Genomic DNA, 13,485 nt, shown 5'->3' on the forward strand with positions numbered 1-13,485 from the left:
TTGTATATTCAATGTATACAATATCCACTGACCTACACTGATATGAGGCTTATAACAAAATGGAATGGAATTCAAAAATTCCATTCAAAGCACTCAACTTTCTCTCCCATTATCCATTTGCATCCTCACACCTGTGTTCTCAGTACACAAACTGTTGTTTTCTCTTTTTATTTTAATTCTGCCCCTCCACGAGAGGATATAAAATGGTCATCTGAGTACCAATATGTCCATCATTCAACGGTAACTTAACCATGACAGTAATAACTTGCTTGTATTTCTGTTCCGTCGTAATATTTGTACATAATAGGAGCATAGGAAAATGAAGGCTAAATCTTTGTAGTTATACCAACCTATGTTGAGGAAAATCCATGTTGTCTAACTTTTATTGTTCAGTTGAATCACATAAATTTGCACCATTTTTCCTTGTTGTCCATTCTTGGTTGTGAGGGTTTCAACTCACCTTTTGAGTTGATTATTAATAAGTAGGAAGATGAGAATTGATGGGAGACCAATAAGAAAATACTCAATTAGTCACTGCCTAATTTATATGGTTATGTTATGTTGGTTTGAGAGTCACCATTATTTTTGCATCTCTCTCTACATGAAAATGCTTTACTTAGGCATCACTGTGAACAACCGATGTCACGTTCTGGGTTTCATCTTTATCACCTTCTCAGAATCAATCCTAAATGATCATACTGGTGCCATCTTCATTCTGCAGCCCTAATATTTGCTGCTGATACTGTCCAGAATGGAGAACACTATACTCATTCTTCAGAATCTTGTTAACATTGGCTGAAGGGTGTATCCAAATCTATATAGACATCCAAAGTACATCTTCAACATGCCATTCAGTTCATCAGTAATATCTAGTCGTCATAAAATTTTTGTTTGCTCCTGAAGTGTGGCAACACTTACAGGCTGCCCCTACCATATCCTTGGATTTGTTGGTTGCGAATACAAACAATGCATTTCACTGTATGTTTCGATGTGCATGTGATAAATAAATCTAAGTCTGAAACTGAATCTGTACAATTTTTGTATTTTATTGATTTGTCATCCTACACGTGTTGTTTGTAATGTTTGAAGGACTATCTATATTTTCCTTACAACCGCAACTTAAACATTTTTGAAGGTTCATGCAGATTAGAGAGGTTTAATAATGAAAGGACATAAGTGTCATTGCACTTGCAGTGCATTTGGAACGCACACACATTTTTTTGAGGTTGCTCAGTGGAAGAATCACTGATGATGTGCCCTAGCTTAGCATCATGCAGATGTTTCTGTAAGAAATAACACTTCGTTGATCTTCTGAATCCTGGTTGATCTGTAGCACTGATGCTATGTATGTACCGCAGTATAGCAATGCGATACATCATTCCCTCCCATCCCAAACACTTAACTGACCAGGGATACAAACCCCCTTACATTTCATTCCACCTCATGCAGCACATTCAAATTTGAAAAATTGTCTACCAAAACTAGTAATTATGCCTGCCTTTAACTGGGAGATCCTAGATATGTGTCTGGCAGAAATCTGGAAATGATTTAGCCACAAATAAACTAAGGGCATTTCTTAATTTCATCATCATAGTTAATGTGAGAACAGGTCTTCCTGGAGGTTTTTAATGTCTGCTACAATCTGGCAAGTACGTCCTCAGCCATTAGGAATATTGCTGTCTTGAATTATCAAGTAAGCTAAGCATGGAGGGTATTTTACATATTCAATTCACTTGATGTGTTACTCCTGTCCACCTAACTGGTCTGAACTAGGCCAGTCTCCTTTGAGTACAATAATATATCTCATCAGCTTGTTCTTTAATCCATGTTTAGTTGAAAACAAGATGACATGTACTGCCAGAACTTATGATCCAGTATTTTCAATTTCAAAACTAATATTGAGCCATCTTGTAACGTAACGAAAAATTGGGTAGTAAACTGCTCTTAAGAACTGCTGAGAGTACTGTATTGGCCATTAATGCTGAAGCTGAGAAGATGCCACAATTTTCCAATAAGAATCTAACTATATAGGTAAGGACATATAATGGATCCATGAAAGCAGTTCAAAAAATCTGAATTTAGTCTCTTTAAGAAAAAAATCTGTCACAGAGATTGAAGTTATAACCTTAAAGAGATAATGGAATAATTGTTTATGCTGATTATGCCAACACTGACATTATAATTTTTTCTCTAAAACAAAAGATTACTAATGTCAGGCAAATCCGTGAGTCCTTTGCGCAATTCAAGATTATTTTGCAGTAAGTATTGATGTATATTCTTATCTTAAATAATTACATGCTCATTAAGTTGTGATGATTCCCTACATATAAAACATTCCTAGGGAAGCGACAGTGGGAAAAGTTCCACTAAATTAACACCGTCCTAATAAAGGTAGAGGGTATCTACAACACAGTGAAGCTGTCTCCATCCTACTCCATAAAATACTGTACATGCAGACAAGTTGCATTGTGGTTAGGTAACAGAACAAAGTTCTCTATGCCCTTGTATAAATGTTCCTAAATCAGTTACAGAGTGCTCAGATATATAACAAATTTTCCTCCACACTACCTGAAAAAAAAATCACTTTCTCTGCAAGTGCACCAAAGATACAATGTAAAGTCAAACTCCCTCTGCACTGACCCACCAAATGTATTTATTTTTGTGCCTGTTCTAATCTATCCCAACCCCCAACCTTCTCACCTCTTCCTCCCAGACCTCAGCCTTACTGCTGTCTACATCCCTATTGATTTTTACAGTTCAGATAAGGAAAAGGTAGCAAAAGAAGCTGCATGAGTAAATACTAGACTGTGAGCCTTTTCCATAATTCAGTTCATTTTCAAAAACAACCTTTCCCTTTATTACCCCAAGGCAACAGAAACAGGACATTGAGGCTGCATTGCGGAGGAAGTACATCCTCATTGATAAAACTACTAAAGCTTCAGGCCTTGCACATGATCTGGTGAGTGTCTGAAATGCTAAGAAATATTGTTCTTCAGAACTGGATTATTATGGGGACTTTGATACATGTGCACAAATATATAGTGAGGGAGGGTGTATGTGGCACTTAGGAATAATTTAGAAAAAGAAAAAAGATGCATTATTTTATGGATGGCTGGATCTTTGCTTGTGAAGATCAGGAGGGAACTCCATCGCTGTAGGACTTTTCTTCCCGCCTGTGCTACATAGGTTTATAGTGACGATCGGTGTGCACAAACTGATTCCATTCTTTAGGTCGGGGGACGTTCCACAATCGCACAGCAAGTTGCAATTACTGCAGAGACTACTAGGCTGTCGGTTAAGTATCAAAGTCTTCCTTCTCCTAGACCAGGGTTTCTCAACTGGGGTTCTGCAGAACCCTAGGTTTCCACGAGAGATCATGATTAAAAAGAAAAACATTGTTTTTTGAACTTTGTGCGATGCTAGCACTTGCAGTGGTAGGCAGTGACCAAGCAGCCCCGTTTGCAATCTTGTTAGAGGTCTCTCAGCCAGTCTGGCAGTGTGCAGTGGGACCATGTTTATTTGGTTGAGTCCATTCTCAGTTTTTGATGCAAGATAGGGGAAACCGTTGATAATTGGTGAGTGTTGTATTGCACAGAGAGGAGGATGGTAGGCAGTTGAGCGCGAAGTGCATTTTCTGAGCATTGAATGGACTCGTCCACCTTGGATGTGACGTTAGCTTCTCCCTCCCAAATTAACTCCCCCAATTTCCCCTAACGTGCCGCCAACTGACTTGTCCAGCAAAAAACAAGCACAGGCTTCACATGCTAGTCTATATTTGAGCCTGATCATGTCACTTAGTAACAAACTGTTTTTTCAAAGTCTTGTATAAAGTTGTGTCTTAGGCTAAATTTTTATTCATATTGCTTTGACTTATGGTTTTATTAGCTTTACTATTCAAAATTGTCAATAAATTTTCATATTGTAAATAGCATCAATTAAAATCAATTTACAACCATTATTTAAATTATGAGCCTACCTTTAGAAAAAATAAATCCCATTTTGGTTTAAGCCAGTTATTTAACAGAAATTTATTATGTTTGACTTATGAGTTTTTAAAATTTATGAAAGGGAAAGAAAGAGATTAATTTCAAGAAAGGTAAGCTAAGCTTAACTGCCTGTTTTTTTTTCAAGAAAGTTTGGCTAAAAATACTAACATACAGTGAGCTGCAGATATAATAATTTTTACACAGGGGTCCCCTGAGACCTGAAAATTATTTCAAGGGTTCCTCCAAGGGAAAGTGGTTGAGAAAGGCTGCCCTAGACAGATTGCCTGGCAAGGCTAACGAGTCCCATTTATCCGGATTTGGAATCAGAGTTGTTCTTCTCCTAATCTGGCTGCCAAACAAGGCTATTGACCCCTTGGAGAGGACAGCATTGGAATCAATAGGTGACTTTAACATGCTGTTGCTGTTGGCAGACCATGATGGCAAGTAAATGGTTGAAAATGTAGCTGGTTGAGGGATATGGGTGGATGGGTGTTTGGTAAGGCACTATAGATTTGAATCAGTTATTTTGCCATCATGGTCTGCCAACAGCAACAGCATGTTAAAGTCACCTATTAATTCCAATGCTGTCCTCTCCAAGGGGTCTTTTACAGATTGACTGAAGATTCAGTGTTTGTGTCACTATCTACATAAACAATTTTGATTTCGGGTTTTGTTAATATAATTTGAACACTTGCAAACATAAATTGGGAGGTAGCTTATATAGAGAGGAGCTACAATTTAATACAAGAAGGCATGCAAAAATAGAAGAGCATGCAATATAGTTAAATGGCACATTTGAACTTCAGTCCATTGCGAAGGGTATTGTTATACATTTACGAAAAGAGAAATGTGCCATATGTTGCTTAGTTGGCTCGGGAAATAGAGGGACCTGAGAATACATATTTAACAGTCACTTAAAGTAATGGGTATGAGTAAATCTGTAAAAAAAAACAAAACAGATTCAATCCAATCTGATTATATTTGAATAGTAGATAAGATCTATTAAATTTGCGTGGGATTGCCACCATCTGGGTCATGCTGCCTTCTTGCTGTTGTCATCAGGTGGAGAAGCCTGGAGTGTACCACACCACCAGTTTCAAGAATAGCTACTTTCCTATAATCATCAGGTTCTTGAACTGACCTTCGTAACTCTCCAACCTCAACAAGACACTACCGACCGCCTTTTATAATATCATAAATTGTCTCTGATAAGAATTTTGTACAAAAAATCCTATCTGGAAGTCTTTGCCTTGTGTAATTTACACATAATTTATATTCTGTGAGTTGCCTTGATACCACAAGCAAGTTTTTCAGTGTAGCTGTAACTGACTGTATTTATGCACAGGGCATTAAACTTGACTTGAACCTTGTTCAACCAGATCCACAGAGTGCTGCAAACATTTCTGATATCCATACTACAAGAAAAAAACAGCACTTGTAAAGTGACATAAAGTTTTACTGGGATGATGACAGAACTAGGAGGTTATATCTACCATAAAATATCAACTAAACTGGAACACTTTTCCCCCAAAAAAAATCCCACAGGGTAACTCTACTGCCCTTGCAGTGTGTTACGTACAAAGCTAGCCAGGGAATTAAACACTTTCTGAAAAAAATCACCCAAGCCGGAAGATTTCCTCAGGATTTTTAATGAGAAAACTTTGTGAAACAGCTGAGTGGATAGAGATAGATGTCTTTCTCCAGTGCGTGCTTCAAATTGAAATCCGAATTAACACACGCAGGAAATGATGTAAAAAAAAACCATCTTGCAAACAGGAAGTGATCTTTGTAAAAGACAAACTGCATACAAAATGAACAGCGTCTATAGAGGCAGAACACTCCCTGCCTGATATCCACAATGTCAAAGTTAACTACAGAAACTAAAAGTCAAATGATCATTTCATTACATCTGGCAAAAGAATGGACAGTCTCACAGACTAGTCTTGAAACAGTCTTACTGGACAGTCTAACTTCTTCCACTTCAAAAATGTCATCCCTAATGATGTACTTTCTCATAGTAATGGCTGATGAGCAGACTGTTGACAGGGTTAACGAACGGGTGAGATCCCTCTGAAGTGAGTTGTGCCTTCTTAATACGTCCTCCAACTTGCTGTATCTCCTCAAAGTCAAGAAAGGAACAGAGTTCACGAAGGTAATTTTGGATAGGAAGAGGTTCCTGCGTCCTGATGCACTGCACGTACGCTGAATTCATCCGTGTTTAAACAAGAAGGATTCTAACCTTTCCCCAATTCAGTTGCTCTGCGCTGAGAGGTTGCTTACAGATATACCAACCACAGCAGAGGCTGTCTTTGGCTACCCCTACAAACTTCACTTTCATATTGATACTACTCCCACAGGGTCTGAAATGCTTTGGGTGCCCATTTTTCAGGACATTAGTCTTAAATGCAATGACAGTGGGCTGATGAGCACCATCAAGGCATACTTCCCCCATTCTGACCCAAGCCAGGTCCAGTCATTAGGCATAAGGTGCACCATGACAAGCATTGCACTGTTCACGTACCTTATGTGCACTGATGGTGCCTTTGTCAAGCAAAAGGAGAATCTCAGCAGAAGTGTTGAATGGGAGGATCTTGTCAGCTATGTCCTTAAGATGTTAACAGCTGTGCGCCACTTCAGGAGTTGGGATTTCATCCCAGTTATTGGGAATATGGTCACAGTCAATGAGAGTTGGCGAAGTAAGCAGACCTCCCCTCCTATTGACTTCATGACAAATCCACCAGCTCTGCTTCCGGTAACTTCTGATATTCCAGAACACCTCTTTAGTGTGCAGAGAGATAGTCACATCTGGATGCTCAGCTGGATCCCCACCGTGCTCTGCTGTAGGTGAGCTAGAACCAGTAGCCCAAGGTGCTGGCTCTGAATTTACAGCTGTATCTGGGTCTAATTCTACCAATATGTCAATAGGTTCTTGGCTCAGTTTCTGGAGACCATATGTCCATCTGTGTTCTGCAATATATTGTCACAAACAAGAGAAAATCTGCAGATGTTGGAAATGCAAGCAACACATATATAATGCTGCAGGAACTCAGTAGGCCAGGCAGCATCTATGGAAAAAAGTACGGTCAACATTTCGGGTCAAGACCTTTCAGCAGGAGGGTATATTGTATCATATTGTTACTGCTCGTCTAGTTCTCCTTGCTACCCTCCCCAGATTCTCCACCACTCTCCAGATGACTGTCTTGGAGTCCACTTTTAGACTGACTGTACACCAGGGTTTCTCTGGTCAGTCTCAGCATCTTACTCAAACTATTGTCCAATGGTGATTTATCACCACAGCTTGGTGCAGCTATTGAAGGCTGTTCAGTCGGTTCTGCTGAAAGGTGAGCCACTGATGCACTTGGGGCACTGTTGAGTCCTTGTGTGCTCTTATCAAGTGGTGAACCCCCCCCTGTGTTTCCAAGTTGGGTGATTTGGGGAACTTTTCAACTTGTACCTAAATGAGGGTTCATCTTTCTTTGAGCTTGAATTTGAAGCAGAGGATGCAAGTTCAGACTTCCGGTCAAGATGGCTCCTGTGTACAATGCTCCTTCAGTCACCATCTTCTGGATAGATCATGAAACCATATATTTCATTTCTTTTATGTCCTTTACATTTGTTTTTTATCTTGCATGTGATTCTGGAACTGTTAAAGCCTGTGATTTGCTGTTTGGAGAGGATTCCAGATGACAGAAGCAGTGTGCACAAACCTCATGGCGGGCAGGCTGCAGGATGGTGCATGAGCTGATGTTCGACCCCATTTCGCCGATTAAAGTGACAAGGGAGATTGAAGCGTTGAGCCAGATGCGGAAGTTTATAGATTGTTTGGGTGCTTCGACACTCTGCAGTCTCCAAGAGAACTCCAGGAGACAGGCAATGTACATGAACCTCATGGTGGGCATTCTGTGGGACAGGGTGCAACCCAATGTTGACTCCATTTCACTGATTAAAGGCTCTGCTGTGCACTAAATAAAGCAATGAGGGAGATAGAAGCATCGAGACGAGTCCGGAGGGTACCTACCTTTTGATCACTCTGCTACACAACTGGAGCGGGGAGAACCTGTTGCTCTGCCCGGAGAGCATTGCCCAGGTTTTCTGTGTTTTGGATGTGGACTTGGACCATAGATTTTTGAAAAGTCTTATTGTTTTTTATATTATGTGTTTTTCGCCCAATCTTCCTCGTTTTTTTTGTGTGGGTGGGGGTTGATTTACCCGTTCCATTTTTGTTCTTTTTTTGTGTGTGAGGAGGAATTTGGGGTTTGACATGCCTGTTCCTTTTTTGTTCTTTTGTGCGGGGAGGGGGTGGATTTGGGGGTTTTCTTCCTTGGTTTCATGGCTACCCAGAGAAGAATTTCAGGGTTGTATACTTTAATAATATATGAACCTTTGAGTATTGGGTAAAAATTTGGTGTGAAGTATGGCAGAAAGCTGGTTCCTATCTTTGTCTGCTGGTTTGATTTCATCACACGTTGAACAATCACGTCATATTAGAGGACTTGCACCAATGGATGGTTCTTCAGTCACCTTCCTAGAGAGATGACCATCACTGTCTTAAGTCAGTTGCTGCTTCATACACCTTTGCCTCTGCTAAAGCAGCCACAACTTCACACTCCTCCTTGAGCGCACTCGATGTAGCTTCTACACCAGCTTTCTCCATGTTTGTGTGTACATTCTCCATGTTTACATGAGTTTTTTCAATTAGCATTTCAGCTTCACGTTGAGCATACCCTGCTCTCATTCTTGCCACCTCAGCTCTGGCATGGGCTCATGCTGCAACTATGCTAAGCATGGTTTTGCTTGAGCATCACAAAGATATGATTGATGCGCCATATTCTGACCTAACTTCCAGGGCTCAGCAATCTATGTTACTGGGGTTGGCTGCTGACATTCAAACGTATGGCATTCAGACGCGAGTTAAACACCTTCTCAAAAATCACCCGATCCAGAAGCTTTCTTCAGGGTTTATAATGAGAAAACTTTGTGAAACTGCAGAAAGTTAAGTAAAACATGCATTAGATTCAATATAGAATCATCCCCCCCACCGAATATCCTAATATTATTGATTATTCTTATGATCATTGTTAAACAAGATAACATACACATGCAACAAGAACATAAGGCATTTTTTTTTATCAAGGTCTAATTTAAAGGCCACAAATATTAGATGATCACTAATGATCATGAACTTCAGACGCAGATGGTTCATGAAACTACTACTTTCACTTCGTTTACTATGACTACATTTTGGTGGTGTGTTTTCGGGCCGATTGAACGAACTGACGTTTTGCTGTCTCTGAGAGAGTTCAGCAAGGTTTCAAACGAAGCATGCTGCCTAGAAGCCAAGAAGCCTGGAGACAGGGTGCGAACCCATGATCGACTCCTTTTCTCACCAATCCCGCCAATTAAATCGTTGAGGAAGATTGAAGTCAATGAGGATGAGAGCGGAAGGTAGGCGAAGGTTCATTGCCATCTACTTGGGTGTGAACATTGTCTCTTTCCATCTCGCTCGCTGCTCCCGGAGGAAGGTGCCTTCGTACGAGTGGTCTCTCTCTATCTCTCTCTCTCTCTCGCTTGAGGGTTCCGGAGTCCATGGGCCTTGGGCAAGGTTTTATTGATGCAATTTGTAGATTGGATTCTATAGTTCTCATTATGTGTTTCTGGTTTCTGGATGCCTCGTTCTTGTTGCTGTTTTGTGTGATTTGATCAGGGCAGACTAGTGCTGCAGCCTGCAGATATAACAGTATACAGTGGTGTTGGATTGAACTGAACAGGGCTGAACAGAATATGCTTGGACTTTTTCGATGTCATTGTGATTTGTATTCTGTGTTTTTCACTAATTTTTTTTACGGGATGCGTGATTTTTTTTGCACATGGGGGTTTGATGTTTTTCTTTAAATAGGTTCTATGGTTTTCTTTGTTTCATGGCTGTCTGTGGGAAGATGAATCTCAGGATTGTATACTGCATACACTTTGATAATAAATGTATTTTGAATCTTTGAATAAAATTCAGAGAAGCCATTCCCAGGCAATGGACACAAATGTGGACCTCACAATCACAAATACTAAGCATTGGGACTAAATAGCATAATTACATAAGGAAAAACTCAAAACACACAGGGACATTGGATTAGAAAGGTATGTATTAAGATTAAATGAAGAAGGATGGAAGTGTATGCACTTTGTAAGCCAATTGGGTAGTATGTTCTGTTTTTCCTGTGTAAGTATTATTTCAATTTTGTATACTGTTATAGTCCTCCATCTGTTCTGGCTCTGTACGTCAAAATTCTGCACTCTTTCCTCTTCCCAAGCGTAGCTCTTAAGTGCAAATGGAAAATTAGATACAGATCTTGTATCCTTTCAATATCGAACCTTCTTTTGAATTGTAGAGAGGAAGTGCAAAGAGCTCAGAGGAAAAGGAATAAAGGTGGATAGTGGAAGCAGTGAGGAATGAGAATCAGAAGTTCATAGAATCACAAATTATGCAGGGAAGCTAGTTAATCTATCAAGTCTTTTTAGAAGCAATCTGAATAATTCCACTTCTTTGCACTCACTTGTGGTTCTGTAAGTTCTTTTCTTTCAGGTGACTATGAGGCACACTTTTGGTAATTGGTTTATTTTTGTCACATGTATCAAGATACATTGAAAACCTATGCTTGCCTGCCATTTATCAGAATCAGGTTTATTATCACTGGCATGTGACGTGAAATTTGTTAACTTAGCAGCAGCAGTTCAATACAATACATAATCTAGCAGAGAGAGAGAGAAAAATAAATAAAATAAAACGTAATAAATAAACAAGTAAATCAATTACGTATATTGAATAGATTATTTTTTTTAAATATGCAAAAACAGAAATACTGTATATTTTTAAAAAAAGTGAGGTAGTGTCCAAAGCTTCAAAGTCCATTTAGGAATCGGATGGCAGAGGGGAAGAAGCTGTTCCTAAATCCCTGAGTGTGTGCCTTCAGGCTTCTGTATCTCCTACCTGATGGTAACAGTGAGAAAAGGGCATGCCCTGGGTGCTGGAGGTCTTTAATAATGGACGCTGCCTTTCTGAGACACTGCCTCCTAAATATGTCCTGGATACTTTGTAAGCTAGTACTCAAGATGGAGCTGACTAGATTTACAACCTCTGCAGCTTCTTTCGGTAGGTTCAGTAGACTTCATCTGGGGTAAAGATGAACTCTTAACCTCTCATGGTCATTGCACTTCATTTATCTACCTACACTGCACTTTCACTGTAACTGTAACACTCTATTCTGCATTCTTTTATAGTTTTTCCTTTTATACTACCTTGAAATATATACTATAAATACGTCAAGGTAGTATAAAAGGAAAAACTATAAAAGAATGCAGAATAGAGTGTTACAGTTACAGTGAAAGTGCAGTGCAGATAGATAAATGAAGTGCAATGACCATGAGAGGTTAAGAGTTCATCTTTACCCCAGATGAAGTCTATGTTCAAGAATTTTATAACAGCAGGATAGAAGCTGTTCAGCTGTTCTTGCGCTTGATGAGACATGTTCTCGAGTTTTGGTCTGCCCAATGGACGGGGAAGAAGAAAGATTGTTCAGTTCAGGAGAGGTCTGTGTTTGTGTTGGCTGCTTTCCTGAGGCATCGCGAAGTGTAGACAGATTCCAGCCATGGAGGGGAGGCTGCTAGTCGTGATAGACTAGGCTGGGTTCACAACTCTGCAATTTTTATACACAGTCTTGGGCAGAGCAGTTCCCATTCCAAGCTGTGATACATTCAGATAGGATACTTTCTGTGGCGCATCTATAAAAGTTGATGAGGGCCTTAAGGAACAAGCCAAATTTCCTTAGCTTTCTGAGGAAGTAGAGTGCCTGTATGCTTTCTTGGTCATATTAAATGTATGGCTGGACCAGGATATTATTGGTGATATTTGTACTGAGGAACTTGAAACTCTCAATCATCTCCATCTCAGCACATGTGCTCCAACCCAGCTTCCTAAAGTCAATGACCAGCTCTTTCGTTTTGCTGACATTGAGGGTATATATATCTGGTAGCCACCCATTTCAATTTTACTTTCGATTCCCATTCCAACATGTCAGTCCATGGCCTCCTCTACTGTCATGATAAGGCCACACTCAGGTTGGAGGAGCAACACCTTGTATTCCATCTGGGTAGCCCTCATCCTGATGGCATGAACATCAATTTCTCCAACTTTTGGTAATTGCCCCCCTCTCCCCTTCACGATTCCCCATTCCTGTTTCCCTCTCTCACCTTATCTCCTTAGCTGCCCGTCAATTCTTTCTGGTGCTGCTCCTCCTTCTCTTTCTTCCACGGTCTTCTATCTTCTCCCATCAGATTTCCCCCTTCTCCAGCAGCCTTTTATCACTTTCACCAAGCAACTTCCCAGCTCTTTACTACACCCCTCCCGCCTCTCAGTTTTACCTGTCACCTACCGCCTTGTATTAATTCCTCCCACCCTCCCAACTTTGACTTCTCTTTCTTTCCAGTCCTGGTGAAAGGTCTCGGCCCAAAATATCAACTGTTTACTCTTTTCTACAGATGCTGTCTGGCCTGCTGAGTTCCTCCAGCATTTTGTTTGTGTTGAGAGAAAGACTGCTGGCTTGACACTAGGTTCTCTATCTCCTTTCTGTACTTTGTTTCATCATTGTCTAAGATCCAACCTGTGAAATTTACAATTGAAGAATCTTCATGTGTACCCCTGGAAGTTCTTTCCAGACCCTAACCAGTCACTGTATAAATACTTTTTTCACCATGTCTGTTTCTGGTTCTTTTGCCAATAACCTTCATTTTATGCCAACAAGCTCTTTATGCCTTTCGTGATTTTTCTTTGGGTAACATCTTGGTCGGAGTCATTTTGCATCATTTTGAAAAGGTACCATAAAAGCATTTAAGAATTAAAACTGGTCATGATGAAGGAAGTGAAACTTATCTTTCAAAAGTTGCAAATCAATTTATCTGTTAATCTCATACTAAAAGTCATACTGGAAGTCTATAATCTCCAGATTTTAATTACAGCGAAAGTGAGCTAAACATTTGCTAAGCCTTTCCATTTTTGTTATGGTGTGGATATTTTTATAACTGTGCGGCTAAGCACAGCTCTAATGCCATATTCAAGTTTGCTGACAACACCACTCCTGTAGGCCGAATCAAAGGTGGTGACCAATCAGCATATAGGAGGGAGATTGAAAATCTGGCTGAGTGGTGCTACAACCTCTTACTCAATCTCAGCAAGACCAAAGAACTGATTATTGACTTCAGGAGGAGGAAACCAGAGATTCATGACCCAGTTCTCATCGGAGGTGCAACTTTAAATTCCAGTGTTATCATTTCAGAGGACCTGTCCTGGGCCCAGCACTAAAGTGCAATTATGAAGAATGCACTGCAACACCTCTACTTCCTTAGGAGTTTGCGATGATTTGGCATGAGATCTAAAACTTTGACAAACTTCTATAGATGTGTGGTGGAGGGTATATCAGAATCAGGTTTATTATCACTGGCATATGTCATG

At 40.1% G+C, this 13,485-nt stretch overlaps 1 protein-coding gene across 6 annotated transcripts in view; it reads left to right on the forward strand.

The window, feature by feature from the left end:
• kif9 (kinesin family member 9) overlaps positions 1–13,485 on the forward strand; it is a 103,753-nt gene that overhangs the window by 72,532 nt on the left and 17,736 nt on the right. For all 6 annotated transcript variants that reach the window (XM_072269195.1, XM_072269104.1, XM_072269026.1 and 3 more), the window contains 2 exons: positions 2,203–2,258; positions 2,869–2,959. In XM_072269195.1, the coding sequence (XP_072125296.1) occupies positions 2,203–2,258; positions 2,869–2,959 (147 nt within the window). The remainder of the gene's footprint in view (positions 1–2,202; positions 2,259–2,868; positions 2,960–13,485) is intronic.

The sequence above is a fragment of the Mobula birostris genome, chromosome 1 (assembly GCF_030028105.1).
Source record: "Mobula birostris isolate sMobBir1 chromosome 1, sMobBir1.hap1, whole genome shotgun sequence".
Classification (NCBI taxonomy): domain Eukaryota; kingdom Metazoa; phylum Chordata; class Chondrichthyes; order Myliobatiformes; family Myliobatidae; genus Mobula; species Mobula birostris.